The 26754-nt window shown below is 48.5% G+C and overlaps 14 protein-coding genes across 14 annotated transcripts; 6 read left to right on the forward strand and 8 right to left on the reverse strand.

Annotated features, from left to right (window-relative positions):
- Window positions 1–44: 44 nt before the first annotated feature.
- On the forward strand, window positions 45–1199 carry N7533_004804 (cytochrome b5 reductase family protein; the record flags this gene model as incomplete). The annotated part of the gene is made up of 1 exon (XM_057101454.1): window positions 45–1199. The coding sequence occupies one exon, from the start codon at window positions 45–47 to the stop codon at window positions 1197–1199; it is 1155 nt and encodes a 384-aa protein (XP_056961084.1).
- A 171-nt stretch (window positions 1200–1370) lies between these two features.
- On the reverse strand, window positions 1371–3290 carry N7533_004805 (glycoside hydrolase family 32 protein; the record flags this gene model as incomplete). The annotated part of the gene is made up of 2 exons (XM_057101455.1): window positions 1371–1735; window positions 1796–3290. The coding sequence occupies 2 exons, from the start codon at window positions 3288–3290 to the stop codon at window positions 1371–1373; spliced, it is 1860 nt and encodes a 619-aa protein (XP_056961085.1).
- Window positions 3291–4143: 853 nt separating this feature from the next.
- N7533_004806 (glycosyl hydrolase family 43 protein) lies at window positions 4144–5682 on the reverse strand (the record flags this gene model as incomplete). Its single annotated transcript, XM_057101456.1, has 4 exons — window positions 4144–4977; window positions 5045–5139; window positions 5197–5527; window positions 5596–5682. 4 exons carry the CDS (start codon window positions 5680–5682, stop codon window positions 4144–4146), a joined length of 1347 nt encoding a protein of 448 aa, XP_056961086.1.
- A 1134-nt stretch (window positions 5683–6816) lies between these two features.
- Window positions 6817–8489, forward strand: N7533_004807 (uncharacterized protein; the record flags this gene model as incomplete). Its single annotated transcript, XM_057101457.1, has 4 exons — window positions 6817–6996; window positions 7055–7166; window positions 7237–7352; window positions 7410–8489. 4 exons carry the CDS (start codon window positions 6817–6819, stop codon window positions 8487–8489), a joined length of 1488 nt encoding a protein of 495 aa, XP_056961087.1.
- A 116-nt stretch (window positions 8490–8605) lies between these two features.
- On the reverse strand, window positions 8606–9849 carry N7533_004808 (zinc-dependent alcohol dehydrogenase family protein; the record flags this gene model as incomplete). Its single annotated transcript, XM_057101458.1, has 4 exons — window positions 8606–8783; window positions 8853–9210; window positions 9268–9349; window positions 9421–9849. 4 exons carry the CDS (start codon window positions 9847–9849, stop codon window positions 8606–8608), a joined length of 1047 nt encoding a protein of 348 aa, XP_056961088.1.
- A 1258-nt stretch (window positions 9850–11107) lies between these two features.
- On the reverse strand, window positions 11108–11416 carry N7533_004809 (uncharacterized protein; the record flags this gene model as incomplete). The annotated part of the gene is made up of 2 exons (XM_057101459.1): window positions 11108–11331; window positions 11380–11416. 2 exons carry the CDS (start codon window positions 11414–11416, stop codon window positions 11108–11110), a joined length of 261 nt encoding a protein of 86 aa, XP_056961089.1.
- A 1505-nt stretch (window positions 11417–12921) lies between these two features.
- On the reverse strand, window positions 12922–13943 carry N7533_004810 (protein kinase; the record flags this gene model as incomplete). The annotated part of the gene is made up of 3 exons (XM_057101460.1): window positions 12922–13229; window positions 13282–13604; window positions 13651–13943. The coding sequence occupies 3 exons, from the start codon at window positions 13941–13943 to the stop codon at window positions 12922–12924; spliced, it is 924 nt and encodes a 307-aa protein (XP_056961090.1).
- A 714-nt stretch (window positions 13944–14657) lies between these two features.
- N7533_004811 (GNAT family N-acetyltransferase) lies at window positions 14658–15326 on the forward strand (the record flags this gene model as incomplete). The annotated part of the gene is made up of 1 exon (XM_057101461.1): window positions 14658–15326. The coding sequence occupies one exon, from the start codon at window positions 14658–14660 to the stop codon at window positions 15324–15326; it is 669 nt and encodes a 222-aa protein (XP_056961091.1).
- A 106-nt stretch (window positions 15327–15432) lies between these two features.
- N7533_004812 (CeGAL family transcription factor) lies at window positions 15433–17604 on the reverse strand (the record flags this gene model as incomplete). The annotated part of the gene is made up of 5 exons (XM_057101462.1): window positions 15433–15693; window positions 15757–16351; window positions 16432–17236; window positions 17307–17470; window positions 17549–17604. The coding sequence occupies 5 exons, from the start codon at window positions 17602–17604 to the stop codon at window positions 15433–15435; spliced, it is 1881 nt and encodes a 626-aa protein (XP_056961092.1).
- A 692-nt stretch (window positions 17605–18296) lies between these two features.
- Window positions 18297–20136, forward strand: N7533_004813 (uncharacterized protein; the record flags this gene model as incomplete). The annotated part of the gene is made up of 4 exons (XM_057101463.1): window positions 18297–18575; window positions 18655–18927; window positions 18985–19179; window positions 19237–20136. 4 exons carry the CDS (start codon window positions 18297–18299, stop codon window positions 20134–20136), a joined length of 1647 nt encoding a protein of 548 aa, XP_056961093.1.
- Window positions 20137–20352: 216 nt separating this feature from the next.
- On the reverse strand, window positions 20353–21639 carry N7533_004814 (replication factor C subunit 4; the record flags this gene model as incomplete). The annotated part of the gene is made up of 5 exons (XM_057101464.1): window positions 20353–20578; window positions 20635–21057; window positions 21109–21208; window positions 21273–21493; window positions 21554–21639. The coding sequence occupies 5 exons, from the start codon at window positions 21637–21639 to the stop codon at window positions 20353–20355; spliced, it is 1056 nt and encodes a 351-aa protein (XP_056961094.1).
- A 757-nt stretch (window positions 21640–22396) lies between these two features.
- On the forward strand, window positions 22397–23054 carry N7533_004815 (uncharacterized protein; the record flags this gene model as incomplete). The annotated part of the gene is made up of 3 exons (XM_057101465.1): window positions 22397–22757; window positions 22821–22889; window positions 22957–23054. The coding sequence occupies 3 exons, from the start codon at window positions 22397–22399 to the stop codon at window positions 23052–23054; spliced, it is 528 nt and encodes a 175-aa protein (XP_056961095.1).
- Window positions 23055–23219: 165 nt separating this feature from the next.
- N7533_004816 (protein GET4) lies at window positions 23220–24500 on the reverse strand (the record flags this gene model as incomplete). The annotated part of the gene is made up of 4 exons (XM_057101466.1): window positions 23220–23809; window positions 23881–24033; window positions 24130–24386; window positions 24457–24500. The coding sequence occupies 4 exons, from the start codon at window positions 24498–24500 to the stop codon at window positions 23220–23222; spliced, it is 1044 nt and encodes a 347-aa protein (XP_056961096.1).
- Window positions 24501–24970: 470 nt separating this feature from the next.
- N7533_004817 (DXO/RAI1 family decapping nuclease) lies at window positions 24971–26708 on the forward strand (the record flags this gene model as incomplete). The annotated part of the gene is given in 6 exon segments (XM_057101467.1): window positions 24971–25045; window positions 25130–25372; window positions 25662–25819; window positions 25831–26039; window positions 26108–26407; window positions 26467–26708. The coding sequence occupies 6 exon segments, from the start codon at window positions 24971–24973 to the stop codon at window positions 26706–26708; spliced, it is 1227 nt and encodes a 408-aa protein (XP_056961097.1).
- Window positions 26709–26754: the final 46 nt, after the last annotated feature.

Here is a 26754-nt window from a genome sequence, read left to right on the forward strand (position 1 = left end):
TCGGAGAATGCGATGAACCCACGACGGTTCAAAGACCGTACTCTATGAATTCCTCTCTTTCATCTTTATGCTGCCGTAGGTCGGCACTGCGGCAGCCGGTGGCTCAATATCGCCGTTATGCCTCTTCCTCGACTGCCTCGAAAGCCGCACCTCCGTCTCCGAAAAATCGCTGGGTAGGCATTGCCATTGTGACGATTGCTGCTGGTAGCACTGGCGCATATCTACGATCGCAAAGCCCATCGTCCGATACCCTTAATCCAGACACTTTCACCAAATATAGCCTCGTGTCAAGAGAGCCGGTCTCGTCGACAAGCAGCCTTTTCACCCTCCGCCCCCGATACCATAGCGATCGCAACTACGATGTCTACGAGGATGCCTGGAGGACAGGGGTGTGGAGTGTGATGTTCAAGCAGCCTCAACTACAGATCGGACGAGACTATACACCCCTCCCAGCGACAGCAGCAACACCGTTGACCGTGGACGAGGAGAATGAAGGCTATCTGCGTTTCTTTATTCGCAAAGATCCGTTTGGAGAGGTTTCGCGATACCTGCATACCCTTAGCATAGGCGCTGATATCGAGATGCGAGGACCGCAGATCGAGTGCGCCATCCCGAAGGAAACTCAAGAAGTTTTGTTCATTGCTGGCGGGACAGGGATTGCCCCGGCGTTGCAGGCTGGATATTCTCTGCTGAACCGCACAACCGAAGAGAACAGACCGCGGATACACATATTCTGGGCCAACCGGTTGAAAGAAGATTGTATCGGGGGTCACAGCGATACACCTGTACTTGTAACGGCCCGTCGGTCCTGGTTCTCAGGATGGTTTGGTTCGTCTAAAACCACAACCTCGAACGACCAGACAGTGTTTCACTCCTTGGAAGAGAAGAATACGTCTATGATTGTGCGAGAGCTGGATGGTCTCAAGTCTCAATATCCAGGTCAGGTCACCGTCGACTATTATATCGACGAGGAAAACCGATTTATTAGCAAAAAGGAGATTTCTGACTATATTGAATCTACACCACGGCCTTTGGACAATGTTCCTGGAAGGAAATTAATATTGGTTTCCGGACCCGAAGGCTTTATCAGCTATATGGTTGGACCAAAGATTTGGGCGGATGGCAAGGAGCTACAAGGTCCCCTTCGAGGAATCATCAAAGAGCTCGATCTCAAAGGATGGGCTGTGTGGAAACTCTGACCGGTCCATTCCATTGTTCTGTATAATATTTATCCTCTTGGCTGCATATAGCGACTCGCATGAATTGGGGTTCAAGCAAATAATACCAATCATGATCAAACACTTTGGTTTATTTCTTTAAATAATTATGAGACTATGGTTGCTAATGTGTATTAATTTAGATTATTTAAACTATTGTGAGCTTGCTTCAAGCCCATCCCAAGCTTGAGCTTTATGGAGGATCGCTGGCTCGCCAGATTGGAAATTCATTGCCTCGGCAAAGAATCTGATGCCGAAGCATTTCTCTGCGTGGTGGTAGATGCGAGTTGTAATTACTGTCCTCTCATTCACAAAGACCTCGAGTACACTCTTATCGAAGAACGCGTGCACGCGGAGCGTCTCTTCGACATCATCACCATGCTCATTGCGCAAGGTGAAAAGTGTATGAGGTGCCGACTCATCTCCATGGTTGATCTCCGTGTTCGTTACTGGAGGTCGGCGGATCGTAAATGTTTCACTGCACGGGTCCCAAGCAAGGATTGTGCGATGTTCAAAGCCTAACATGACCATATTAGTATCTAGAACCTAGGAGGTTGTATACAAGGTTGGTTACTCACTGGCATCGTGTCCAATCTCGACACCAACTCTCTTGCAAGATTTTCCGACAGAGAATTCAGTCTGAAGTTCCCAGCGAGAAGTCGACAGAGAAATCCCAGCTTCAGAGGCTGCACTGAGAGTTGCAGGTAAAGACACCCCAGTAAGTGGGCGCTCGATAGCACCAACGCGTAGCTCAGAAAGTCGCGATTCCGGGCTGATTCCTAACGTATGAATAGTGAAAGTGCCGTGCTCGGAAGAATCGGCAATCGCCTCGATGGAGGTAATCGTTTCCAGCGGTGAGCTGCGTGCTCCTCTCACATTGCGCAATGTCATCATTCGCACTGCACGAGGCAGCGATATCATACTGCTCCAACCCTGGCGATGACGAGGGCCATCAGGCAGATCCTCTTCTGTGATCCAACCAAAGACGATGCGCTGAGAGGTCTGCGGATCACATAATGAATTGGCAGCATACAAGCACCCGTGATCAAAATATCCAGAAAAGGCATAATCGGATAGTGGCTCGTCAATCGAGTTGTGTTCTTTGCGCGCTCTCACAGACATCCACATCTGGCCCCGAGGATCTCTTTTAAAACGAGCCAGACGGCGCGTCTGCTCGCTCGGATTTTCGGGGCGCAGACACCCCTCAACTCCCATGATGACGAAATCTCGTTCGTCGCCCGAGTCGTTGGCCAGTGTCAGCAAATTTGATACCTCCCAATTGACGCCAAAATCACCGGACCAGCGTGATGGCCGGAAATTGCGACCAACATCCACCAATGGGCCGAGGTATTCCCACTGACGGAGATCTTGGGCGTTGACTTTATAAACAAAGATAGTCGGGGCTTTGCCTACAACTCCACCGGCTGTTATTCCATAAAATTTCGAATTCTCATCGCTCGGAGCATCTCGGCATCCTCGTTTCCAGGTTGTGAGGTAAGGATCTCGCCATCCTGTTACTGAGAGGTGCTTAGGTGGCCCAGAGATGACAGGATTGCAATCCTGGCGCTGCCACGTCTTTCCACCATCTTCTGATACAGAAAGACTGATTGATTCACAGCCATATGTATACGGTAATGTGAAATGAATCGGTAGGTGACTGACTGACGAATATATGATGGTCATCTTTCCAGGCTTGCCAAAAACATCGGTAGGCTGTAGACATCCGGTAAACACGCCTCGGCAATCATATTCAGCGGACGGTGTCATAGCTGGCTCTGGGGATGTTTCCCATGATACGAGATTCCTTGAAGTGGCATGTCCCCATGACATGTTGCCCCAGTCATTGCCCCATGGATTCCATTGAAAGAAAAGATGGTATATTCCGGTGGTTGGGTCGTAACCTAGACCGCAGGGATCATTTATCCAGCCATGCGGAGCGGTCACATGAAAAAATGGTTTCGAAGTAGTGGGCTTTGCTAGAATTGGGTTGGATGCATCGACATGTTCTGAAGGGCACAGGCGCTGCTCCTGCAGACCAGTAGCCACATCCGATGAATCAGGAAGAACAGACATGTCAAGCCTCTCGAGTTTATTTGGGAAAGAGCCGGATCACAGTGTGGTGATTTAATCGCAAACTTGATCGCAGGGTTGTAAGCAGGGTCCTTGGCAAAGCGGATCAAGCCCTTGAGAAATTAAATGCGATCGACTTGATCTCTTCACAAAGGATTGGGCAAGAGGATGCTCTCCGGAGAAATAATTGCAAGGATTCGTATATACCAATAGTAATCTGCACGATTTGACCGAGACTTTCCCTCGAGAATGTTTTTCCACGAGCAGGAGAGGATGGGATTTGCTCAGTCCGGGACTTGGTCGGAGGCTTGCTCGGCAGATGTCGACTGAGACGGAGGATCGTCGGCGAAACTCAGGTTGCCCCGTCAAAGCAATGTTACCCCATATCTTATGTATGCATATGAGCTCTTTTAACAGATTCTCATTGGATCTTACTATTCACGGAGGATCTGGGGCAATTGAGAATGTAGGTATTGGAAATATCAAATGCTTTGGCAGAATACTAATGGCCTTCCCGCAACTAGCTTTAAAAAGTGCCAGTGACACATCGGATTCCGAAAAGGCTTACTGCAAAGTCGTCTTTAACGTGGTTAGGAACTATCCAGTTAAATAAAATCATACATAAAGTTTTCTGAATGATCAAGGTATCAACATGCATGAACCGTGATTTCGGTCCAACTTCGTGCCGCGGGAGCCACTACAAGTTTTGACTGGCAGAAAAAGTTTACAGCCAGTTAGGTGCATCAATCTAGTTCTAGCTTGATTTGTAAAAACAGAAAAGATATGATGGAAAATAATTGCCAGATTCCAAACTTTGGTGTTGCATAGCCTATTCTGCATGTATTGCGACTATTGGCTATAGTGGGATTTCCACCTCGTCGATGTCCGGGCCGTATCCAGTATTATATCCCTCGATGACAACCGTATTGGTCTTTCCTGCCTTAAGTTGAGTATTGATAACACTTCTCTTGACATTGCCTCCACTTGCTAAGAAAGCGACCTTTTGAGCGGGAGAGTCATTGAATGTGACATTAGCATACCGCGTTCCCGAGTCACCATTTCTATACTCAAACGTGATTGTAGTTGCTGCGGAATCACTGGCTTGAATGCCACTCAACGTGACGCTTCCGTCACTTGGCCCGCCAATATAACCAGCTGCGTAGCCCCCAGAGCAACCAGTACAGCTGATATCCTTCGCTGCCCCGGCATAGGTGCCACTTTCTCCCTGGACTGTTGTATTGGATAGAGATGTCTGGAATCCAGATGAGGATCCAAGATTTGGAGCCCATTGATCGTACCACTTCATAGTAACATTCGTGCCCGAAATTTGGAGTGGTAACCAGACGTACGTGCTTGTCATAAGATCCGTGCTTACCCAACGATCTCCCATGTACATGACCCGATTTTCATCGATGGAGAGCACATAGTTTGTCTGAGAGGAGAAGGTTTTGCTGCCGACGGGTGCAAATGTTTGCCAATCTGTCCACCCACTTCCGAGAGACTTTGATGTAGAATAGACGTTGTCATTGTCTGACCAGCCTGACAGATGCGACCCAAAGAGGTAGTAGAGACCGTCACGTTTCACAAGTGCTGGCGCTTCGATATTTCCTGGGGTCGGAAACAGATACGTCTCAGAGGATACATTATGGTAGTCAGCTGTCAATTTGTAGATGTGAAGTCCTTTTGGGCGCTAGTGTCATGGAATAATCAACTATTAGCGAGGATTTACCATCATCATGGGAACAGAGAATTCATACGTCCTCGGAGATAAGATATCCGGATCCGTCGTCGTCTTTGAACAGAGTCATATCTCTACTAGTATTTCCCATCGGCTGGAAGCTACCCAGATAGTCTAGATATCTCTTTCAGCTCTTTTCATTGGACGATGTTGAAACAGTTAGTCACTCACTATATTTCCCACACACTGAGTCCCCCGTTGCCACACCCACTTTTGCCTCGCCATAGCTTGAACTGTCAATGTGGGCATAGAGCACATATTTCTTCGTGCTGTCGTTGTAGATGACCTTTGGCCGCTCCACAACTCGTTCAGGACCCAGATCGCCAGAAGCAGTTCGGCTCAAAAGGGCTCCGACATAATTCCATTGAACCAGATCGGACGATGAATAACAGTTGACGTTCTGGAAGTAAGTACCATTTGTTTTGTCCTCGCCGATCATGTAATAAATTCCATTTTCTTCGATGAATCCGGCACCATGGGCTTGTAGATGCTCCCCATTTGACTATATGAAAGGGTGGGCGTGTTACAACGAAGTACTTGAAGAATCCTCGTAATTAATGAACGACTCACAGCAGTCCATGTTGCGCCTGGTACAAGCTCTAGGGCAGCCAGTGTGGGGCTTGCCAAGGCACCTAGCAAGACGAAGAACAGATTCATGTTTGGAAATTTCATGAAGAAGTAATCCAAATTCAAATTCTGAAAGGCGTAGCAGATTGAAGAAAGGTCCAATACGGCGGGAAAATCATGATAGTTTATAAACAAGTCTTATTCAGATAACTAGCCCGAAACCCGGACTGGAGGTAAACAACACCGGAGAATTCCCTATTGAAGGTGCAGCTAATATTCAGGAACATGTTATGTTTCTGCATAATAGCCAATGAATTTACCTGTAGCTAGCGCCCGTGAATACTCCATTGCCAGTGTTCTCCGCAGATTTCCCCCACAGTGACGTGACATCCCACCATCAACTGTAACACTCCTCTGCCGATCAGATCCGAGTAGGTGCTGGTGTTAAATGGCGCCCAATCATCGTTTCATGCAGGAAACTATTCAGCGCAGGGGTTGTCTTGAATAAATTTTCTTGGCATGTTTTTGCTAAGAAAAGGAGTGGAACGCGGTGGATCTCTGACCGTGATATACTCCGGTAGCCCGATGGGTATTAGTACTCGTAGTTATAACTTTGAAGTTATAGTAAAGCTTATCACAAAATCTCAGAACCAGGATCAGTCGCACTTTTCAAGTTGCACCTTACCATGGGACACTCCGTTGACGTATCTGATAAGGGTATTTAATAGTTTATTATGTATTATTTTGCTTTATAGCTCACCGGGCGGTAATGATTCCGCAATTTACAAAAATGCCAAATCTCCAAGGCCTCGAGCTGGTTTTGTTCAGAGTCAAGATGTGAAGTTAGAAGACACGGCTAATATATTTCCGCTGGAGTACCATATTATCAACGATGTATTACTAGCTGACTCTCTCCTTCACACCATACACACACATCCCCGAAGAGGAAGCGGAGAGTAATGCGGTGAATAAGCTTATATTCCAGTGATTAGTCACCCGTTGTACCCCGTATTTTAGGAGAAGCCCCTACGATTCTCGGGAGGCGCCCCGATCATCCCATGCTTCTCCAGTTTCTCCATGGGGAAATCATCCACCCCGCTATGGCCCTGCGCAGACTGGGCACCCTGTATATAAATATCAATGCAGGAGGAGCCTCCTCTGCTCTCCAGAGCTTGCACTCCGGCCACTCTGTTTTCACACTGGGCTTGGTCTCTCCGTGCAGCCATGAATGTCGACAAGAATGACATCGCCTCCGCGGAGGTTGAGCATGTCGATCCACGGAGATCGGAGAAAGGTGCCGTCAACTTTCTCCTGGTCTTCTCTTGTATAGTATTCGGTGCAGCCTCGTTCATCTTCGGCTATGATGATAAGCTCATCTCGCCCCTTGCGGCATTAATCCCGTTTGTAAGTGCATTCTCAATTGACCGTTGCTATTCAATTCAGATGCTAACAGCGCCGTTAGGTCGCGAAATTCCAGGGACCCAATCCAGCAACCGGAAAATACGCTCTCACGGCCCACAATCAAGATCTTGTGTTCTCGATCCCCCCTAGTTGGCGCTGTATTCGGTGGACTGGTGGCCTCGCCATTGAATTTCCACCTTGGCCGCAAGTGGCCTGTGGTGGCGGCGTACATTATCTCAATAGGTGGAGGGCTCCTGCAGGTCTTCGCGCCTAACTTGGGGGCCTTTGTCGGCGGTCGTTCTGTGAATGGGTTTGCCATGGGCATAGCTCTGGCGACTGCTCCCCTTTATGTTTCTGAGGTACAGCTCTCCCAATCTCGATCTACATGGAAAAAATGGTACTAATCGTTAGTTAAGGTGGTACCGGTCGCTATAAGAGGTAGATGTGTCAGTTCAATAAACATTCTGAACCTTATAGCCGGTGTCGTAGGCACTGTCGTGGTCTGGGGCACAAACAAACTAGGTGGAAAATTGGCCTACCAAATTCCTCTTGCTGTGCAAAGTGCCGTGCCAGTCATTCTATTGGTCTTGACAATCCCTCTACCAGAGAGCCCAGAATGGCTTATCTCAAAAGGAAATGTGGAACAAGCTCGACATAATTTACGAAAACTCCGCGGCTTCAGCGACGAGAAAGTTGATGACGAAATTCAGCTCATAGAGCTTTGTGAAAGATACAATCGCGAACTTCAATCCGAGGTTAGATTTTGGCATATATTTAAACGAGAGCATCTCAAACGGACCATTGTGGCAGGCTCTTTCTTCTCCCTCAACCAAATATCGGGTGTTATTCTCTCGACTACTTACACAACCGTTTTCCTCACGGAACTGGGTGTTGCAGATGCCTTCACGTTGACTATCATTGCCTCATGTTGCACTTTGGCCGGTACAATTGCAGCACCGTTGGTGATCGACCGCGTGGGCCGACGCCCAACCGCCTTCACCGGTATGAGTATTCTGTTCGTGATCGACGTGGTCGCCGGCGCCCTCGCTTTTCAGAAAGGCAACAAGCAGGCGACAACCGCAATTGCGGCACTCTCCTTCATCTTCAATTTCTTCTGGGCATCGTCGTTCTTTTCCCTTTCAAATTTGATGCCTTCTGAAATCGCCACTCCAAAGCTCCGCCACTACACCATGTCTTATACTATCGCTTGCCAGGAAATAACTGCAGTCATCACCACCCTTGTTGTCCCGCATTTGACATCGGCGGATGCAGCAAATCTCGGCGCAAAGACATACCTCATTTTTGCTGGATGTATGGGCGCCATCCTTGTTTTCATGTACTTCTTCATGCCAGAAACACGTGGTCGCACTTTTGCTGAAATTGATGAGATGTACGCTGCAAATGTGCCGGCGTGGAGGTGGCGGTCTTACAAGACTTCTTTTGAAGCGAGGACTGGCGAGACAGCCCCGGACTCATTGGAGAAGATAAGAACTTGACCAATGGCCTTTGTGATGTATTTCACTCAGATGGACGTTTACGTCTTTGTTCTATAGAAATCTAAACTCATACTTTGACTCAAGAATCTGCCTGCCCCTCTGCCTAGATCTTGCTTTCACATCTTGATCACAACTTTGCCAATGTGTTGACCGGAGTACAGGTGATCGAAGGCTTTCTGCGGATCTTCGAACAAAAAAATCTTATCGTCGAGCAGAGGTTTCAGTGAAACCTTATGTTCAGCCAAATACTTGCACAGGTTATCCTGGTCGACTTTCGAGCCGACAAAGATCGCTCTGCGAAGGAAGATACATTAGCCTTGAAAACCAAGATTATCACCCGGGGTCATCTGCAAATTAACTTACTTGATGGTGGCAGTATTCAGAATCAAAGGCGTGAAAGCGTCGGGGTATCGATCCATCTGAAGTCCTCCCAAAATGCCAATTAGAGAGATGGTACCTCTTCGGACGAGTGAATGAAGACTTTGGAGAATAGTAGTAGGTCCTCCCGTTTCAATCACAATGTCGACTCCTCGATTCTTTGTCAGGCGCTTCACCTCATCTTCCCACTTCGGGTATGTCTTGTAGTTGATCGTTTCTATCGAACCGGGTGGCCCAAGGGCTTTGACTCTTTCTAGTTTCTCGTCGGAGGAGGACGTAATGATAACGTGAAGGCCGGCCGTCAAGCAAAGTAGCAAGGCAAATATACTCACACCTCCAGTGCCTAGATGCATCTGTGATCAGCACCTAAATACTCAATGTCCGACCGAGAGTAATTTACCTTGGAGAAGTACCGTGCCCTTCGCATTCGGCATATTCAAGCAGTTCCATGCGGTGGTCCCCGAGACAGTCACGCACGCGGCCTAAAATCGGTATCGACCGATTAGAAAGAAAAAGTTCATGCTTGAATTTCAGAAAAATAATAAACACTTACCTCTTCCCATGAAAGATGCTCTGGTAAATGCACGAGAACACTTTGGTCGAAAACAGCAAACTCGCGCAACACGCCATCGATATCTCCCCCCAGCGTTCTCTTCTCTATCTCAGTGCCCTCTAGAGCATTGAGATCGAAGATAGGAGCCACCCGATCTCCGATCTTGAAATCAGATACATTATCTCCGATCGCGAGGACCTCAGCGGCGCAATCGGACGCGGGGATTCCTCGCTCGAGGGCAAAGCTTGGGTATTTGCCATTGAGCATGGCTACATCTCGATAGTTGAGGGATACGGCTCGTATGCGAATCAATACTTCATCAGGGGTAAGCGACAAAGGAAGTTCTTCTGTTACGGGCTGGACGATGAGAGGGGCGTCTCCGGAGGTTCGGCGAAACGCCCTGTAGCTTCTGGGAACAGGAATTGACATATCTGCGTTAAATTCTTAGGTTGTTACCATTGAACCTGACATTGAGTCCTGTGCAGCCTAGATATATAGGCAGTTGGGATTTGGGACTAAAATCCTGTTGGATCGCATATCTTTTAGGCATTATTAAGAGCTGAATAATCCATATCCATTTTGAGCTCCTGGCATATCAAACAGCCCCCTTCTGGGCTAGTGGATCGTGTCATAATCTAACGGCTGCGGGGCAACTTAAATTCTGATTGAACCCTCGAAATGAAATAGAACTTGTGCCCGATTAAGGTCTCAAATATATCCTGTTGTTTGATCTGGCTAGAATAGAACTCCTAAGCCATTGGCATTATTATCTACCTAGGTAGGTATTGTGTTACTAGTAGTATTATACCGCGCCAACTTCCAAAAGTCAACTTCAAGAAATAATTGCCTGGGCAGGTGGTAACGCGTCTACTAGTTCCAAGATTAGTGTTCAGACTTTCAAGTATGTATACTCGGTAACTAGTCGCCATAGTACTACGCCTCATGTTCACTGACAGTCATCCTTTGCTGATTCTAAGGTTGCACTAGACAACTTTTTTCTCTACTCGACTTTTTTTGATGGAGACTTGGAATATCAATGACCATTTGTCTAGCGTGGACGGCTATACTGCAGATATTAAGTATACACAATCTCTTTTGAGAACACCCAGCCAAGTTATTGAGTGCCCGTCAAGATTCCTGAGTAGTTGGATGTTCAGAATTATGAAACTATGTATAAACTGAAAATAAGTGTAACTGAGAAAGAAAATATGACTCATGTAGGGCGCTCCCAAATGTAAAAAGCTACCATCATTATGCCAACTAGGCAAGCCAAGAAAATACGATCTTGGCTGGAATGAGAAAATAGTGCCTCCTTCTTATTGTGGCTGTCTTCTTCTTCGTCTCCAGCCCGCCCATAAGGTGAAAGCCTCCATCCGTTACGTGCCAATCGACGATGCATTCCTTTGCTAATAATCGATTCCAGGAAGCAGTGTTGAAAGTCAACATTTTCCAATGAAAGCACTTGAATCATCATTAACGATGCTACCGAATTATTGTGGCATCGAATGGAAGTGATGTATCTCTCCCGGTCTTTCAGGAGAGTAGAGCCTGGCGACATGTCGAGGCTCTGGAGTTGGAGAAAACAAGGGAAGCAGGCTGCCTGCTGGAAAGGTACCCTCGACGAAAATCCCCAATCAATTATGCTTCCATAGTAAGTACGTTCAAACCGGCTTATAAAAATCGGTACTTACCTAATGATATTGTGATATGCATCTATGAGAATATTCTGTGGTGATAAATCACCGTGGGCAATGGCGAAAAGTGCTTCATCAAGCTCGGGCAAAAGAACGTCGGAAAGAATCTTCATCTGTTCAGAGCAGTCCTGTTCAGTGATTTCTGGAAGAAGACCATCGCGAACCCGACGGGTCTTGTTTTTGATTATCCGGGTGAAATGCTTCAGAGAATAACCCCCTGGACTTGTAAGCAATATTTAGTTTGGACGAAAGACATTCAACATACGAGCCTGCTTGCTACATTCAATCAGGGATGTGTGCATCTTCGCAGCTTGATCTAAGATCTTATTCCGAAGAGGTTGCGTCGGAAAGCTATCGGACCATAAAAGCTGACTACCCGGAATCCATGTCAATGCGATAAAGGGGTATTTTATGGCATTGTCAAACATCAGACTGCGGCCCCGTAGCCTTGCGGCCCATGGAAATCCCTTCAATTCAAGTTCCTCGAGAATTTGAGCTTCGGACTCTAGAAGCTGTATAATAAGTTCCTGGGAATCATGACGGACAAAAAGAGGTACTTTTATTGCCCAAATCTCACCTTCCATGAACACTACCTTGAATACGCGCGACATTGACCACTATCAAAGTACTGATGCAACGTAGGGATTTGCCCATCGTTCCGAAGATGAGATATGGCAATAGGTATGTTGTTCTCGTAGAAAGACTCTTGCTGCATAATTGAAAAGCAAACGTGGTAAGCCCGAAATGTTCTGACCGTTAAGTAATTTATTGGGCGGTGTTTCAAAGGATAAATCGTGGCTGTTCTCGTGGCCGCTTTGCTATGCGGGCCGGCTCGGCCGAACCAACCTCAGCCGTCCAAATCCAAGGGATAATCGACATGCTAAGCTACGTATGTATCCTGCAAGATTTAAAACCATACACATGACCCTACTGGAGCAAAATATATGATACCATGTTAATTATATTCTATTCGCTTTTTGCGGTATCAAATTACCAGTACCTGGGCTGTCAGAGTCAACAATATTCCAAGCTTTCGAGAAAGGGCACTATCGCAATTTACCATTTCTTCTTTTAGCCATTGTACATATGTACCATATAACTACATAATGCCTGGCAACTCTTGGAGCACTCCTTGCATTCTATTGCTCACCCCTTCGCCGCTTTTGCTCACCGGGTACAGCCTTTGAGTACGGCTAAGGCCGACCTGAGCTGATCAGGATACCTAGGTATACTACTTCTCGATACTTAGCCACCGTCCTCTTTTAGGCTAGCAGATAGTATTTTAGCCTAACAGTTTACGGGGTAACTCTGATCACCCTTAGATGAAGACAACTTTCACACGTGCCTTCATGGTTCAATGACTATTTGACATAGGGTCACTCATTAAACCAAGGGTCATCAAGAACTTGTCTCGCTGACGCCCTTGCGGACGGCTCAAAACGCAATAATCTTTCGATGATTTGTCCCAGCCTCACTATGTCCTCTCGTGTGAGATCGGGACTCAGAGGGCCATCAAAATATACTTCTTCCAACCATTCCTGCAAGTTAGGCCCGACGGTTTCTGTGGCCATGACGTCCCCCGTGTTCATCGTATTCAATTGATCTTGCCATCTTTCAGGTAATTCATCAGTTGCCATCTCTCGCATTTGGCCAACAAGAATTCTGGGCGTTATTAAGAATGTGTCGAAAGGTGACTGGCCCGCGAACAGTTCAAAGAGCTGCCAACCCATTAGCTTGGGTTTTTATACATTATTCGAGTATCATTTCACCCACCATGCAGCCCATGCTCCACAAATCAACACGATAATCAATGTGATCTTGAAATATAACTTCCGGTGCCCGGAGAGATAAAGGTGTATGTAGTGTTTCGGGGGGGAGCAGTGTGCAAGAATGACTCTCCGAAGTCGATTATTTTGACATCTTGAGCCAAAATCCAAGAGTTATTCCCGTATGAGGCAGGTCTCACAACATATTCGGGGACACCGGCTTCCAGGAATTTCCCATCGCGTTTTTGGACATAGCCAACTTCTGGTTTTCCTAGGATCTCAATAAACTTTTCTTCTGTTAAATTGTCTATGTGAGGCATAGCGAAGGCCAAATTGCGGGTATGCAAATCTATAACTACCAGGTGAGCACTGTCCAAAGTAATTCGGAGAGTGTCATTTACCTCCATGTCCAATCTTTAGTTGGTGCAAACTATCGAGTCCAATCAAACATTGCTTTGCAATGATTTTGGCGAGCTTGCCAGGAAGTCTCCCATCTGGAAAGCTTGCATCAATTATGTCTGGAACGTTGGGGCCCAGAAGCTCGTAAACTAGGCATTTATGAGATCCATTTGGGCCCTTTAGATCGAAGTGGTCGAGCATGTGCACTGTGTGGTTCGGGAGAGGTTGATGAGATGCAAGCAATTTCAAAGTTTGGAGCTCTTGAGTGTCCCCATTATGTTCACGTTCTGCAACAGAAATTTTGACCGCAATATACGTCTGCTCCCTGTAAAAAAGCAGCTTTTCAGTTAGCTAGCACTATCGCGAGTCACACCAGCTTGCACAACCTTTGATCTCTCGCCGCCCAAACAGTCGAGTAGCCTCCCCATCCTAGTTTATGTAACACCTTATACCTTCCAAATTTCAAGCATTTCCCCAAAGTGACTGGGTGGTAACCGCCTTGCCGATAGCGTTGAAGTGGCTCAGCATCAATGGTGGAAATATAGAGGTTCTGGTCCATCTGACTGCTGTTTGAATGGGAAGACATTGTCCTGGAGGTAATGCGAAGTGGTGAGATGCTCCTCAAGGGGATAGTACGGCTCAATATCATGCATGGGATAGCCATTGGATAAAACCGCAGTTTCCCGTGCATATTATGTTGGGCATTGGAGTTAATCACTCCAAATTATGTGGCTCGGGTAGTGATGGAAGATAGAGGATGGCCCCTTTCGCTGCAACCTCACAGCAACATCCAGGTAATATTGATGCCTGAGGCATCAACTTAACATGCATTCGCTGCAGAAGGGCAAGGGCAAACGGAAAAAAGGGAAGGAGAGAAAAGGGAAAGTAAGATCGAATGCCGTGTCCTGGAATCGACCGTCTGACTTGGTCAAAAATTATAAAAGGCAAAAAGGTGGTTCAAGGCAGCTGCTAGCGTTTCATTAATCAACCTAACCACTCTTCCCCCCAAACGGGTAAGGCCAAGACCCCTAGACCATTCGAAGCTACGATGCCAGGACAGACTCTTTTCCCAATTGTAACCGATACATTCAAGGTTTCTGGAGGTCTTTCAACATCTCGCGCTGCAATTAAGTCGGCGATTGACAGTTGACAGTTGACAGTTGACAGTTGACAGTTGACAGTTGACAGTTGACAGTTGACAGTTGACAGTTCACTGCATTTCTATTATTATCTGGTACACTCCCGCTGCCTATTCCCTTTTAGGTCCCCTGGGGTATCAAAATCGATGACCCCCACTATAAATACTACCCTCCGCATTATGCAGGGTCTAACAAATTTATTTCTTGAATCTGATCACCGACCTCAGTGAACCTTTACAATGCAAACCTCCCGACTCCAACTAGTCCGGCTAACAGAGGACCACGTCCCAGGCTACCACGCCATCTGGTCCGACCCATTCACAACCCGATGGAGTTCGCATGGGCACTGCGCTACGCTGGAAGACAGTAGGGAGTGGATGTCAGCCCTACTTCCAGACGTTAATCCCAAGGGAGTCAATTATGCTGTTCTACTACGCGCAGATATCGATCTCGACCTAGCGGAAATCGCACAAGCACAAGCACGACACGGGACTCCCGGCCCCGGCGGTGATGGCGATGGCGATGGCGAGACAGTTCTCCGACCCGGTGGTTTTCTAGGATGGGTTGGAACGTGGAGGTCGGATCCAGAGCCGGAAGTTGGACTTATCTTCCACCGATCGACGTGGGGGGTGGGATTTGCTACGGAGGCCCTGGGTGCCTTTTTAGAGGTATTTTGGAAGGAAAGGCCGGAATTTGAGCATTTGGAGGCGTGGGTTGATGAGGAGAATAGTGCTTCAAGTAACGTTCTGCGGAAATGCGGGTTTCAGCTTGTGGAGAGGCTTGAGGGCGATTATATTTTGAAATGGATGGTGCCTGAGTTGAGAAATAGTCTTCATTTTCGGGCCAGGAGAGCTGGCTCCAGTGCAGTGGCTACTGGCGGTGATGCTGAGAGGACTCATTCAAGTTGATGAGAGCACTGGCATTTACGTCTTTGATACGGTGGGCATATGTGTACAGGTTGATATTTGCATCTATTCATACATGTAATGGAGATACATACTGCACTAGCAGCTATCATTGTGTAGCCCAAGCTACCTTGCCGCTCGGAATCTGCAGCGACTGCAGGTGAGCTTTGTATTTCTCCAAGAAGGGGTGATTTCCACCTCGGAAACTGTTCAATAGTAGCAGAAAATCCTCAGCTAAGGTCTGCGGATTCGAGGTTGTGGGTATTGAGTCGGTGAAATTGCCCAATGGCGCCATTCCGGTCCCATAGGGTGGGTTGATGTTGCAGAGAATATCGGTTGCGCTAACTGCAATGTCATATAACTTCTCGGTCTAGTAAGAACGATTAGCAATTTCCTCAACCTGAGTCCATGGTCGGAAGATAGGGGAACATACAAATCCAATCCCGTGGGCTTCCATCGAGCTGAGTTTCAATGATCGGCAGAGTTGTAAGGTTGATTCAGCGACAGACACGGCATAGCCAAATGTGAGATCAGGCCGCTCAGAATGAGAGCGCAAGAAGCCATGATTGAGACAGAGAAGCCAAACACGGTTCTGAATCCATCTTTGGGTAATGAATACATCTGCGGCCTGCGTTTCACGCAATCCCATGGCCAGAAGAGCATTGTTGTCGTTTCGATCCCCTCTTGCTTTCTCGAACCAGTCGTATCCCTTGAATCGCTCGGCTTGGCTGATTTTTTCAAGACTGTCATACATCGACAGTGCTTTAGCCTCGGTGAATCTTGTACAGAATCCTTTGCTGATGTCGCATCGTTGATTCCAGCAGTGTACGATGTCTTCGTCGATAACATCGAATAACTCCATCAGCCGGGCTAGGCCCATCATCCCCTCGGCATCTTTCTCGTTGTGGACAATAATACCCGAGACTAGGCTGTGGGTTGCATTGTGAAGGAAATCGTGAACGGAGCGCATGCTGAATCCCGGTTTTCCGGAAAATGTCACCGGATGAAGCCGCTGAAGAGCATATGCCCTATAGTGGTATTATCAGCATATTTGAACGCTTTTTTTTGAGAAAAAAGAAAGGATTGGGAGGTTAGAGAACATGCATACCTTTCTGTAATTGATAAAACGAGATATGTCCGCAATCTTTGTCCTTTTTCATCCCCAGATAAGTCGCGATAGGATTCAGGGTCGTTAAGTCCGAGTGTAGAGGCGAGATCTAACGCCTCTCGCAACCGAAGCCATGCAGCATTGTGCTGGTTGCTACCGAAGAGACAGCCGAAAAGAAAGAAACTTGTCAGAACTGCCTCAATGGTAGGGTTTTCGCCGAAGTCGGAACAGCTCCGCATTTTGGTGGCCTCGTGCATCATGGAACGTGCCTGTGTGGCACGTGACGAAGTTGTTGCACGTTCATTAATCTCAATCGGTTGCGTCAACGAGAACGCGCACAAGGAAAGCAACATTGCTCCAAACTGGGGGTTTTTGCGATGCTCCTGGGACATCATGCGGGTGAAGAGGGAAGAGCGACTGAGAACCGGAAGGGTGGGGTGTAATCGGTCGAAGTATACATCGATCCAGGGAATCATGTTAGATTCATTGATAGCAGCAGGCCAGAATTCGTCTGCGTCTTGGCTATCGGATTGGATGGAGGATCCCACGGCTGGAGAGAATGCCATCCGTTGATGATCCTGCGGGGACATATTCATGGCCGAGGCATCGGGGACTGGTTGGATGATAGAGGGAAGAGATGGTTTGAGATATATGTTACTTCCGGGGAACTCGAAGACTGGTACTTGGGCGCCTAGGTGGTCCGGAAGCCAGTATTCGACGTCTTGCCGGTCGTTCCAACCCACAGCAGCACTATTAGCATGTGAGTCCATAGACGCGGCATCGGCGGCCCAGGCGTCTACCACGGCTGATGATTGAGCAGATGGTGCTCAGCACAGCTGCTCCATCCATTGGCATCGTGACTTCGCCATGAGGACCTGCCCAGGATGTCCCCGGTATGGACACGGGCCGGCCGGGTTCCACAGACGAGTTCGGGACATTCGGGACATGATATTGGAAAGATTCTTGTTTGGAGATCGGAGTTTCCGAGGGATCTCGAGAGATGATATGAGTTTGCTGCTGTCGGATTTGCGACACGCGACTATAAATATGGTTAGAGCAGGGCCTTCCGGCGCGTCGGCGTCGGCATCGGCGCGATCATGACATGACTTTGACTTACTGGCCCGTTGGACCGCGCTTCTTCTGCGGCTGGAGGAATGTACAATCAAACCCCATCGCCTGGCAGGCTTTGCAGGGTTGCGACAGGCTACACTGTCGGAAGGATTAGCGCCTGTGTTGGCGGCCGGCCGGCCAGAGCCAGGGTTAGGGGTTACTGAGGGGCCGAGGAGATGAAATACCTTGATCTTGCGGAACTTGCATTGGTCGCAGGCTCGCTTTGCGATGCTGGCGGCATTCTTATTTCGAGTGCGAATAGCCCCCGGGGCACCCCCGGACGGCGATCCAGTTGTAGAAGCCATCAGGAAGCCTATTTGGCTCCATGAAGCATCAAGATGGAGAGACGGCGAGACGGGGGGGTGTGTCGAGGTTGAAGATCTCCCGACCCACTTCGGCTTCGACGGTTGGGAATTCCCCGCCTGGCAAATGCCACCGCGAACGGAGAGCAGTTTAGCTTTGTATTTGGTGTACTGGGGACCATAACTCTACAGGAATCGGCTAAAACTAGAGTAGAAATTAATAATAAAATAAAATAAAAATCCGGGGTGACTCCAACAAGGCCACGAGACTTCTCCAACACATAATCACCCAGTAATACTACTTTATTCTTTATTCCCCCCACCTTTGCCAATGACTCCATTCTTAGATAGCCGCCATTCCGAGAAGCGGAGTCCTATGTCCACTACTATTTAAACAATCGATATTCCCTCGTTCCCTCGGAATTGGACACTAGACTAACTACCTAAATCATAATGGGATCCACACAGCAATCGTGGGAGCAAATCGTCTCCCAAAAGCTCGCTGCCAGGGACCAGCTACTCGCACCATACTTGGTCGACGATATTGAGCAGCGAGTGCCTCGTGTCTTGCAGGTTGATCAGCGCAGTTGTTTGGAAAAAGATCCTCAAGTTCAGAAGATCACTGATCTCGATAATATCGTGGATTTGTTACAGTTGCTTCAAAAGGGAGACTTGACGGCGACAGAAGTAGTCACGGCGTATATCAAAAGAGCCGTGGTGGCACATCAACTGGTAATCTAATTGACCTTTGTCTTCCATTTCTCCTCCCCAGAGCTCTCATTTGATACAACTGATCTGATGGTCAAACAAGACAAATTGCCTCACAGAAGTTTGCTTCACAGAAGCTTTGGAGCAAGCGAAGCAACTCGATATCGAATTTCAGATAACTGGCCAACCATCGGGACCTTTACATGGTATACCTATTACCCTGAAAGACCAATTCAACGTCAAAGGTCTCGATACGACACTCGGATATGTCGGCAGGTCATTCTCGCCAGCAGACGAAGATGCAGTCTTAGTACAGATGCTAAAGAACATGGGCGCCATCGTCATTGCGAAAACGAACCTCTGTCAAAGCATCATGGTCAGCCTTTTCCACCACACAACTCATCACGACAACTAAACTGATCCCGTTCTCTAGTGGTCTGAGACCGAGAATCCACTCTGGGGACTAACAACAAACGCCCGGGACCCTTCGTTCACGCCAGGAGGCTCTACCGGAGGCGAGGGACCACTGCTCGCCTTACACGGCTCCATTCTGGGCTTTGGAACTGATATCGGAGGCAGTATTCGCATTCCACAGAGCATTGCAGGACTCTATGGCTTGAAACCCAGCGTACGTTCTTTAATACTTACTACCAGCATAACCACATCTCACTCACACTTACAATAGAGCAGCCGATTCCCTTACAACGGACTTGCCGTCTCCACAGAAGGCCAGGAACACGTCCCATCATCAGCAGGCCCAATGACCCGAGACCTCGCATCACTCTGCTACATAACACAACTCGTAGCAAACGCCCAACCCTGGACCCTAGACCCCCGCTGCACGCCAATCCCCTGGAACGAACCATCCTTCCACGAGATCCAAAACCGCCCACTAGTCATTGGCCTAATCCTCGACGACGGCGTCGTAAAAGTCCACCCACCCATCACCCGCGCCTTACAAGAGCTCTCCTCCGCACTGAAAGCCCACGGCCACGAAATCGTGCCATGGGATACATCAGACCACGCCTCCGCCATCGAAATAATGGACCAATACTACACCGTCGACGGCGGCGAGGATATCCGGCGCGACATCGACGCCGCGGGCGAACCTTATATCCCGCACGTGCAGGCATTGGTTAATCGCGGCACCCCGATCTCTGTATACGAGTACTGGCAATTGAATAAGCGCAAAGTGACCGCGCACAAGAAGTACCTTGATAAATGGCGTGCTGTGCGTTCAGCGTCTGGAAAGAGCGTGGATATACTCCTCAGTCCGACGCTGCCGCATACAAGTGTTCCACATCGCAAGTCGAGGTGGGTTGGGTATACGAAGATTTGGAACTTTCTTGATTATCCGGCTTTGACTTTTCCCGTTGAGAGGGTTAGGGCGGATAGGGATCGGGTGCCCGTCCAGCCGTATGCGCCGAGGAATTCGGTTGATGAGTGGAATTGGAATCTTTATGATGCGGAGGAGGTGGATGGGTATCCGGTGAATTTGCAGATTGTTGGGAGGAAGTTGGAGGAGGAGAAGGTGCTCGGGGCGGCGACTGTTATTGAGAAGATCTGGAAGAGTCGTTGTATCTAGATTATGATCTTGCTGGGTATGCATTGAATACCTAAGGTAGTAAGAAGCAAGTTTGAAACTATATCTGCCATCCCTACTTATTTACTTGGGCACGAGCTTCAAGATCCACCACATAATTCATGATAGGAAGAGAGACCGGGGTCCATTTCCAATTTATTCAATTCACTAATCAGAAACCGCCAACGCCACTGGAAAATGCTGTTGGATATCGTATTTTTATGCCTTAGGGGGCACGAAGAGCTCGGGCTTCATGTTGATTTTGCAGAGCTTCGAGATACACCCGCTCAATTGAAGAAGCGACTGCACACCATCGAGGATACGCATGTGAGTAAATCCAATCTCCCGAACAAATTCCAACTTGGAGTGCTCCGAGAGAGTGGGGATAGTCTTCGTGACTCGGAACATGGTGCTGATAATATCGTGAGAGGAGTAACCAAGAGTCCTGTCAAAATGTTAGAAAAGGATACGCCTCTAACGAATACAAAAAAAATCACTCACCAGAGCTCATTAAGACCCTCGAGAGCCGCATCCACTTTACCTTCCCAGCAAGCCTTGATCATAGCTTGAACCTTGACCGGATGAGGACTATCCACAACACGGAACACATTATCTCCGCTAACGAAGCCAAATCCAGACCAGGTACTTTGAAGATTGTTGATTGCTTGTCGCATGTCGCCCTCGGCGCTGAAAACGAGGGCAGCAAGGCCGTCATCCGAGGATTGGACTTTCTCCGCTTCGCAGATTTGTGTCAGTCGCTTCACGACTTGGGCGTCTGTCAGACGGGCGTAACGGAGGATGGCGCAACGGGACTGGAGAGGCTCGATAATTTTGTTCGATTGGTTGCAGGCGAAGGCGAATCGTGTAGTTGTTGAGTAGATTTCCATTGTACGGCGCAGAGCTTGTTGGGCACCGGGTGTCATGCTTTACAAGGTTAGCTGAAGCATGGTATATCTGGAAGTCGTCGGAACTAACCTATCAGCTTCGTCAAGAATGACAAGCTTGTGACGGCCCTGTGGCAGGGTGACCTTCTTTTGAGCAAAGCCCTTGATACGGTTGCGAACCACATCGATACCTATTTAGGCTGTCAGAAACAAAGATTGCCAGTTATGCAGAATGCAAGAAGTGTCCGATCTGACCTCGTTCGTCACTGGCATTCAATTCCAAAACAGCCTCTTTATACGAATCGCCCAGCAATTGTCGGGCTAGGCAGAGGACCGAAGTCGTCTTTCCAATACCGGGCATGCCGGAGATGATAACGTGAGGCATATTTCCATCTTTGGCAATGATTTTTAAGCGTTCAATTGTTTCCGTGTTGCCGACGATGTCATCGAGGAAGACGGGGCGGTATTTCTCAACCCTGTAGCGGAGATGAAAAGTTAGCCAACGTACGTGTCACGCTACATGGGGCGTCATTTACCAAGGAAGCTCGTAGTCCACAGGAGCACCTGCAGTGACAGCTTTGGCGCCATTCTGCGCACTTGAGGATGATTCAGCTTGTGTCATATTGGGCGGTTTGGGGAGAAGCGGTAACTTGAACGTTAATTGCAGAGACGCGAAAGGGTTCCCTCGCGCGCGCGTGCGATAAGCCTTTATCAGTGGCCTGTGCTCCTTGGAAACTTTTAAGGTACTTACACAGTGATCCCCTGTTGACCGCTTTTGTTCTCCGCCTTCCTATACTGGATTAGCAGCTGCTTTAAGTAGTATAGCTTAGTCTATCACCTCCAGTTTTGGTACGGACTAAGCTATCTTAAGAAGGCGGTCAGTGGGGTCCCAGACTTTAGCTGTAAGCATCAAGGATAAGACCTGTACTTGCGCTCCTAGTTTAGGGTAGTAGCCACCACTAGACATCAGACAATAAGCTCAACATCCGTGGGCAACTGAACCATCACTCAAATTTTATCCTTGCGCACTAGTCACTCGCTAACAAGAGTCTTGTTACTGGTCGATCAGCCTTGATCTTGATATATTTCTGCCGTTCGCGGCCTCAGCTCATTCCTAAGGGCCCATCAACTTTCCTCTCCCTCTCCACGAGCTATTCTTATCCCCAGCAAAGAGTCCGAGAGAGCAGTCCACTCTGATACACATAGTCTATCGATACAGAGCACGATCTCTCTGACTCGTTCACTCGTTCAACACGCGTTCTCTCGACACTCGACGTGACCCCTACCAACAAGAACCGCGTCTCTACCTAGGTACACTCCATCGCAAACCACCGCGCCAGTCACCCTGCTCTATCAGACTCTACCAAACACTCGCATCCATGATGGGCCCACCGACCATCCGTTCCAGCATATTCCACCAAGGCCTTAGCCGTCGCCCGGCCTCGACAGGACCGCCCAATGGCAATATGCCGTCGGGCAATAACCCACTCGCAACCCGCCCTTCGCATTCGCACAGGCTTAAGCCAACGACCTCAGACACTTCCTCTTTTCGCGGCATTAAGATATCAGAGAACAAGGAAATTGTGGTGAGAGACAAGAATGGGGGCTACAAACTTGATGTACCCGCTTTGCCGAATGGTCTAGTTGGAGAAAATGGCGAAGAGCTGGGTGAACTTGATCCAGATGAGTCTGGCGAGTTGGGTCTTGAGGCGGGGGATTTAGGTGGACGGGACAAAGAGAGTACGTTTCTTAGACGAAGGCAGGTGGGAAAGGAATCACGTGTGTCTAATGATCGTTATCTAGAATTCGACGCCGCGCTCGTTGAGATGATGATTCGTCATCGGAACAGGCAGTCGAGTGGTGAGCCTGACGGTAGGTTACAAAGACGCCCCTCCCCCCCCTTCACTCGCGTACGAATTGCTGCTAACATAACTGCCAGAAATTTTGGACATTGTACACCAGAGCTTGCGCAAAAAGGCCGCGTCCCTGGATGATGATAGTTGGATGTTCGAGCCGGAAAAGGACATTGTGTTCTAAAAAAAGAAATTCTTCAATTATGCGCTACAGGTGTTCTTCATTGTTCGTTACACTTTGGATTTGGGTATGTTCAACAATGCCCTTTAGGCATTCTTTTTGCATCGAGGCGGGGAGGCAGGGGTCGCCCACGCCCACGCCCACGCCCGTACCAGATATCACTTCACTCTAATCGAGTTCCATACTGGAAGGAGGTGCTGCCTCGACCTTCTTCGCGGTCCTTGGGGCCCGTCGCCCACCGGAATTATCCTGGCCGCCCTGGCCGCCGAAAAGCATATTGCTCATCATATCCATGAGAGGATTACCCTGGCGCGGGATCTTGATGGCAAAGTACTGCTCGCCAATCTGAGCAAGGAACTCGTCCCAAATGCCAACGTCCTTGATCTGCGCCGCATAGTGCGCAGTCAGCTGTTTGAACAGATCGGCGCTTCCCCGCTGCACGGTCAGCAGCAACAAGCTGATGAAATTAAGCAAGGGCAGCGCGGGGTACACGCGAGCGTCGGAGCTCGAGCTGCTGACGTCCTGCACAGCAAGCGAAGGGTTCGATGTTGAGAGTCGGGTGGTGAAGATGAGCAGGGCCTTGTTGGCGCTGCGGAGGTTTCCGGTCAGGAGGTATGGGAAGACTGCGCGCGATGCGTAGATGGCTGCGGTGTGCGGCTCGTCATGGGTATACCACTCGTATTCCAGCTTGGCCAGTGTCTCTGCCGATTCCGAGGTTCCCAGAATAAGATGCTTCTCGGCATCATACGGCTCGTTGTCTGCATAGAAGTTCGAGTTAGAAAATTCAGGAACAAAATAACCTTAAGACCTCATGACCAAATATCATTACCTTCAGCGTAGACCGAGCCTGCGGCATGGTGCAGGTCCGGATCACCTCGCTCCAGCGGTCCGAATCGGCTACTCCACCCCATAATCTCTTGAATAAACCGCTTTCGTGTAGGTTCGTCGGAGGGAAACTCGCGCAGAAGTTCGATCAAGCGCTCTGTCAAGAGATGTTAGCTATTTTGCGTCGCGGGGGAACCGTCTCTAACCTCCGCCATAACGGAGATCATGACCATCCGCAAGCAGGAAGACATACTCTTTCTAGCCCGGCCCTCGGTATCATTATCCTCTCCTGAAATTTCCCACTCGGCCTTATTGTAAACTTCCACCACCAACATGATTGCCAGATCACCACCACTCGCCGAGGCACCCTGCTGGGCACCGGCCCTCAACAGAGCCGTCGCACCGCCAGCTAGAAGATCGGCGGCGGCATCGTAGTTGGACTGTTTGATATAGCGCACTGCGATAGTCCGCAGCTGCTGGTGTGCTTCGTAGTAGGCGCCGTCAGCGATCCTAGGAAAGAATGTGGGCGTCAGCACACTGAATGTTGTCCAGTTCCACAAAGCAGAATGCGGTGTCTCACCTCTCTCGCTGGCGGGCAATGACCTTTTCAATGCGGGAGGTCATCGTCAGGAACTAGAACCGAACCGAATCAAATAAAATCGAATCGAATATCAAACAATCGATGTGGAGATGTTAGAAATAGACCAACACAAGATGAAGCGGGAGGTTCGCGGGGAGTTGCAAGTGAAGGTCCAAAGTTGGTGGGGAACGCGGAAGCTCCATTTGACTTGCCCTTTTACCTTACGAACATTTTCCTATTCTTCCGCGCAATCCCTGGCAATCTTCTTGATTTATAGATCTCTTCAAACGGGCAAGAGTTCGTGATCACGAAAGCTACACAACCCTGAATCTATCGCTAGAATACCTTTCCAGCGCGCCCCTTGCGACGAACTTCCTGCTGCCAAGTCTCCTATGCGCGCCGACTAGTTAGATCATTCCCTCTCGAATCAAGGGCTGAGAACCGCATTACTTGCGCCTCTGGCTGGCTACGATCTATATCAAGGTCTCACCAGCTTCTGGAAAAAATTTCAGCCATGAGTCAGGCTTCTTTCAACATCCAACCCGTGAACCGCTTCGGCGGACAGGGTACTACAATTCGGCGGCCCAGGGTATGTTGGACCCATTCCGGTCTCTCTCCACAAGAAAAGAGAGAAAAAAGACTGTGATTATGTTAATACTATGTGAATTATCAGGAAGTGACATGTTTCTCATACGACCGAGACCGTCAATTCACATTGGGAGAAAGTTCTCTGGCCTACTATTACCCGCCAAATCTCCCAGCAGACCTGAATATCGGCTACGAGACCTTTCAAAAGCTCAACGATTCTGCGGACGAGCATCTTGATGCTTTGCTCGATACGATCGTTGCGCTGGAGAGGGATACGGAAAAGAAATGCGAGACTGATATCATTACCTGGCGAGGCATGATGACGAAGGTAATACTACTAAATGCCGCCGCCTTGGTTCAGATATACTAATTCTTTTTATCGTGGTATATAGATCATGGCTGCTCCTTTCAATATGTCTGATGGGTATGTTCTGCTGTTGATGGCAATGGCTTTTTTTAAACTTTTACTCACATAATCCGTTTCGTATCTAGTTTCGAGATGAACGCGACTTGTTTCCAGGTTAGACCAACTCTCCTTACAACACTTATCTTACTCGGGTCGACCTAACTTGAATGCAGGGCACGATGTGCGACAGTTTTCCTTTCCAGAGCTCTAGGTTACGCTACTGATAAAAGCCAGATTCATCGAAGAGAACAATTCGTATAAAAACGAGCAGAAAGAGAAACAGAAAGCTCAGAGGATGCCGCCAGGAATGGCATCGCAAGAGCGCATGATGTACTGGGGTATGACGCGCGAAATTTGGAAATTCTTACCGTACTTCGCAGGCCGTTCTTTGCTGACTCTGGCCCTGGCCCTATCTCAGGTTACAAGTTTGAGGTTCTGTCTGTTTTACACAAGCCTTGGGATCCTACGACGCGCGCTGAGATCGAGGGCCGCCAGGATGAAGTTGTGAACAATAGTGCTCAATATTGTTCGGTGGTTAAGACGGGTATGGGTAATGTGCGCATGATTCTTGGGGGTGAAGTTGATGCCGGTATGTTCTTTTGTTGGGTTTTATGCCCGTTTCACGACTCTGGTCTGCTTTGCTTACTTTCATCGCAGTTTGGGACTGCAAGCCGGAGAAGAAAGAAGATCCAATCCACTGGGTTGAATTGAAGACGTCGGCGGAAATTCGTAATGAACGCGACATGATGAAGTATGAGCGGAAGTTATTGAAGTTCTGGGCACAGTCTTTCTTGCTCGGGGTGCCGACGATTATTGTTGGTTTTCGTGATCAGGATGGTATTGTTCGTCGGTTGGAAGAGCTTGATACGGCCAGCATCCCGGGCAAAGTCAAGAAGCTTGGAAGGGGCTCTTGGGATGGTAATATCTGTATCAATTTTGCTGCCCAGTTTCTTGAATGTAAGGGACCTCCCTCTTTTCTGGGGTTTGGGAAACCTGCTAACACTTCCCTTTTGCAGGGTTGAAACATACTATCCAGCAGGATGGCACGTGGAGAATACGGAAGCAAGAGAAATCTTCAGTCATTGAGGTTTTCAAAGTTGAAGAATCTGGCCATGGCGATATTCTCTCGTCTACATTCAGAGACTGGCGATCACAAGCTCAGGGGACGCAAGCTCAGGAGACACAAGCTCAGGAGACACAAGCTCAGGAGACACAAGCTCAGGAGACACAAGCTCAGGAGACACAAGCTCAAGCTTAATTTGTGCCTTCATAATTCTAGGTGGTCCTCTTCAAAGACCAATTTT

Source organism: Penicillium manginii (genome assembly GCF_028828005.1).
Source record: "Penicillium manginii strain IBT 31320 chromosome Unknown utg000004l:1.0-7231830.0:1.0-7236170.0, whole genome shotgun sequence".
Taxonomy (NCBI): domain Eukaryota; kingdom Fungi; phylum Ascomycota; class Eurotiomycetes; order Eurotiales; family Aspergillaceae; genus Penicillium; species Penicillium manginii.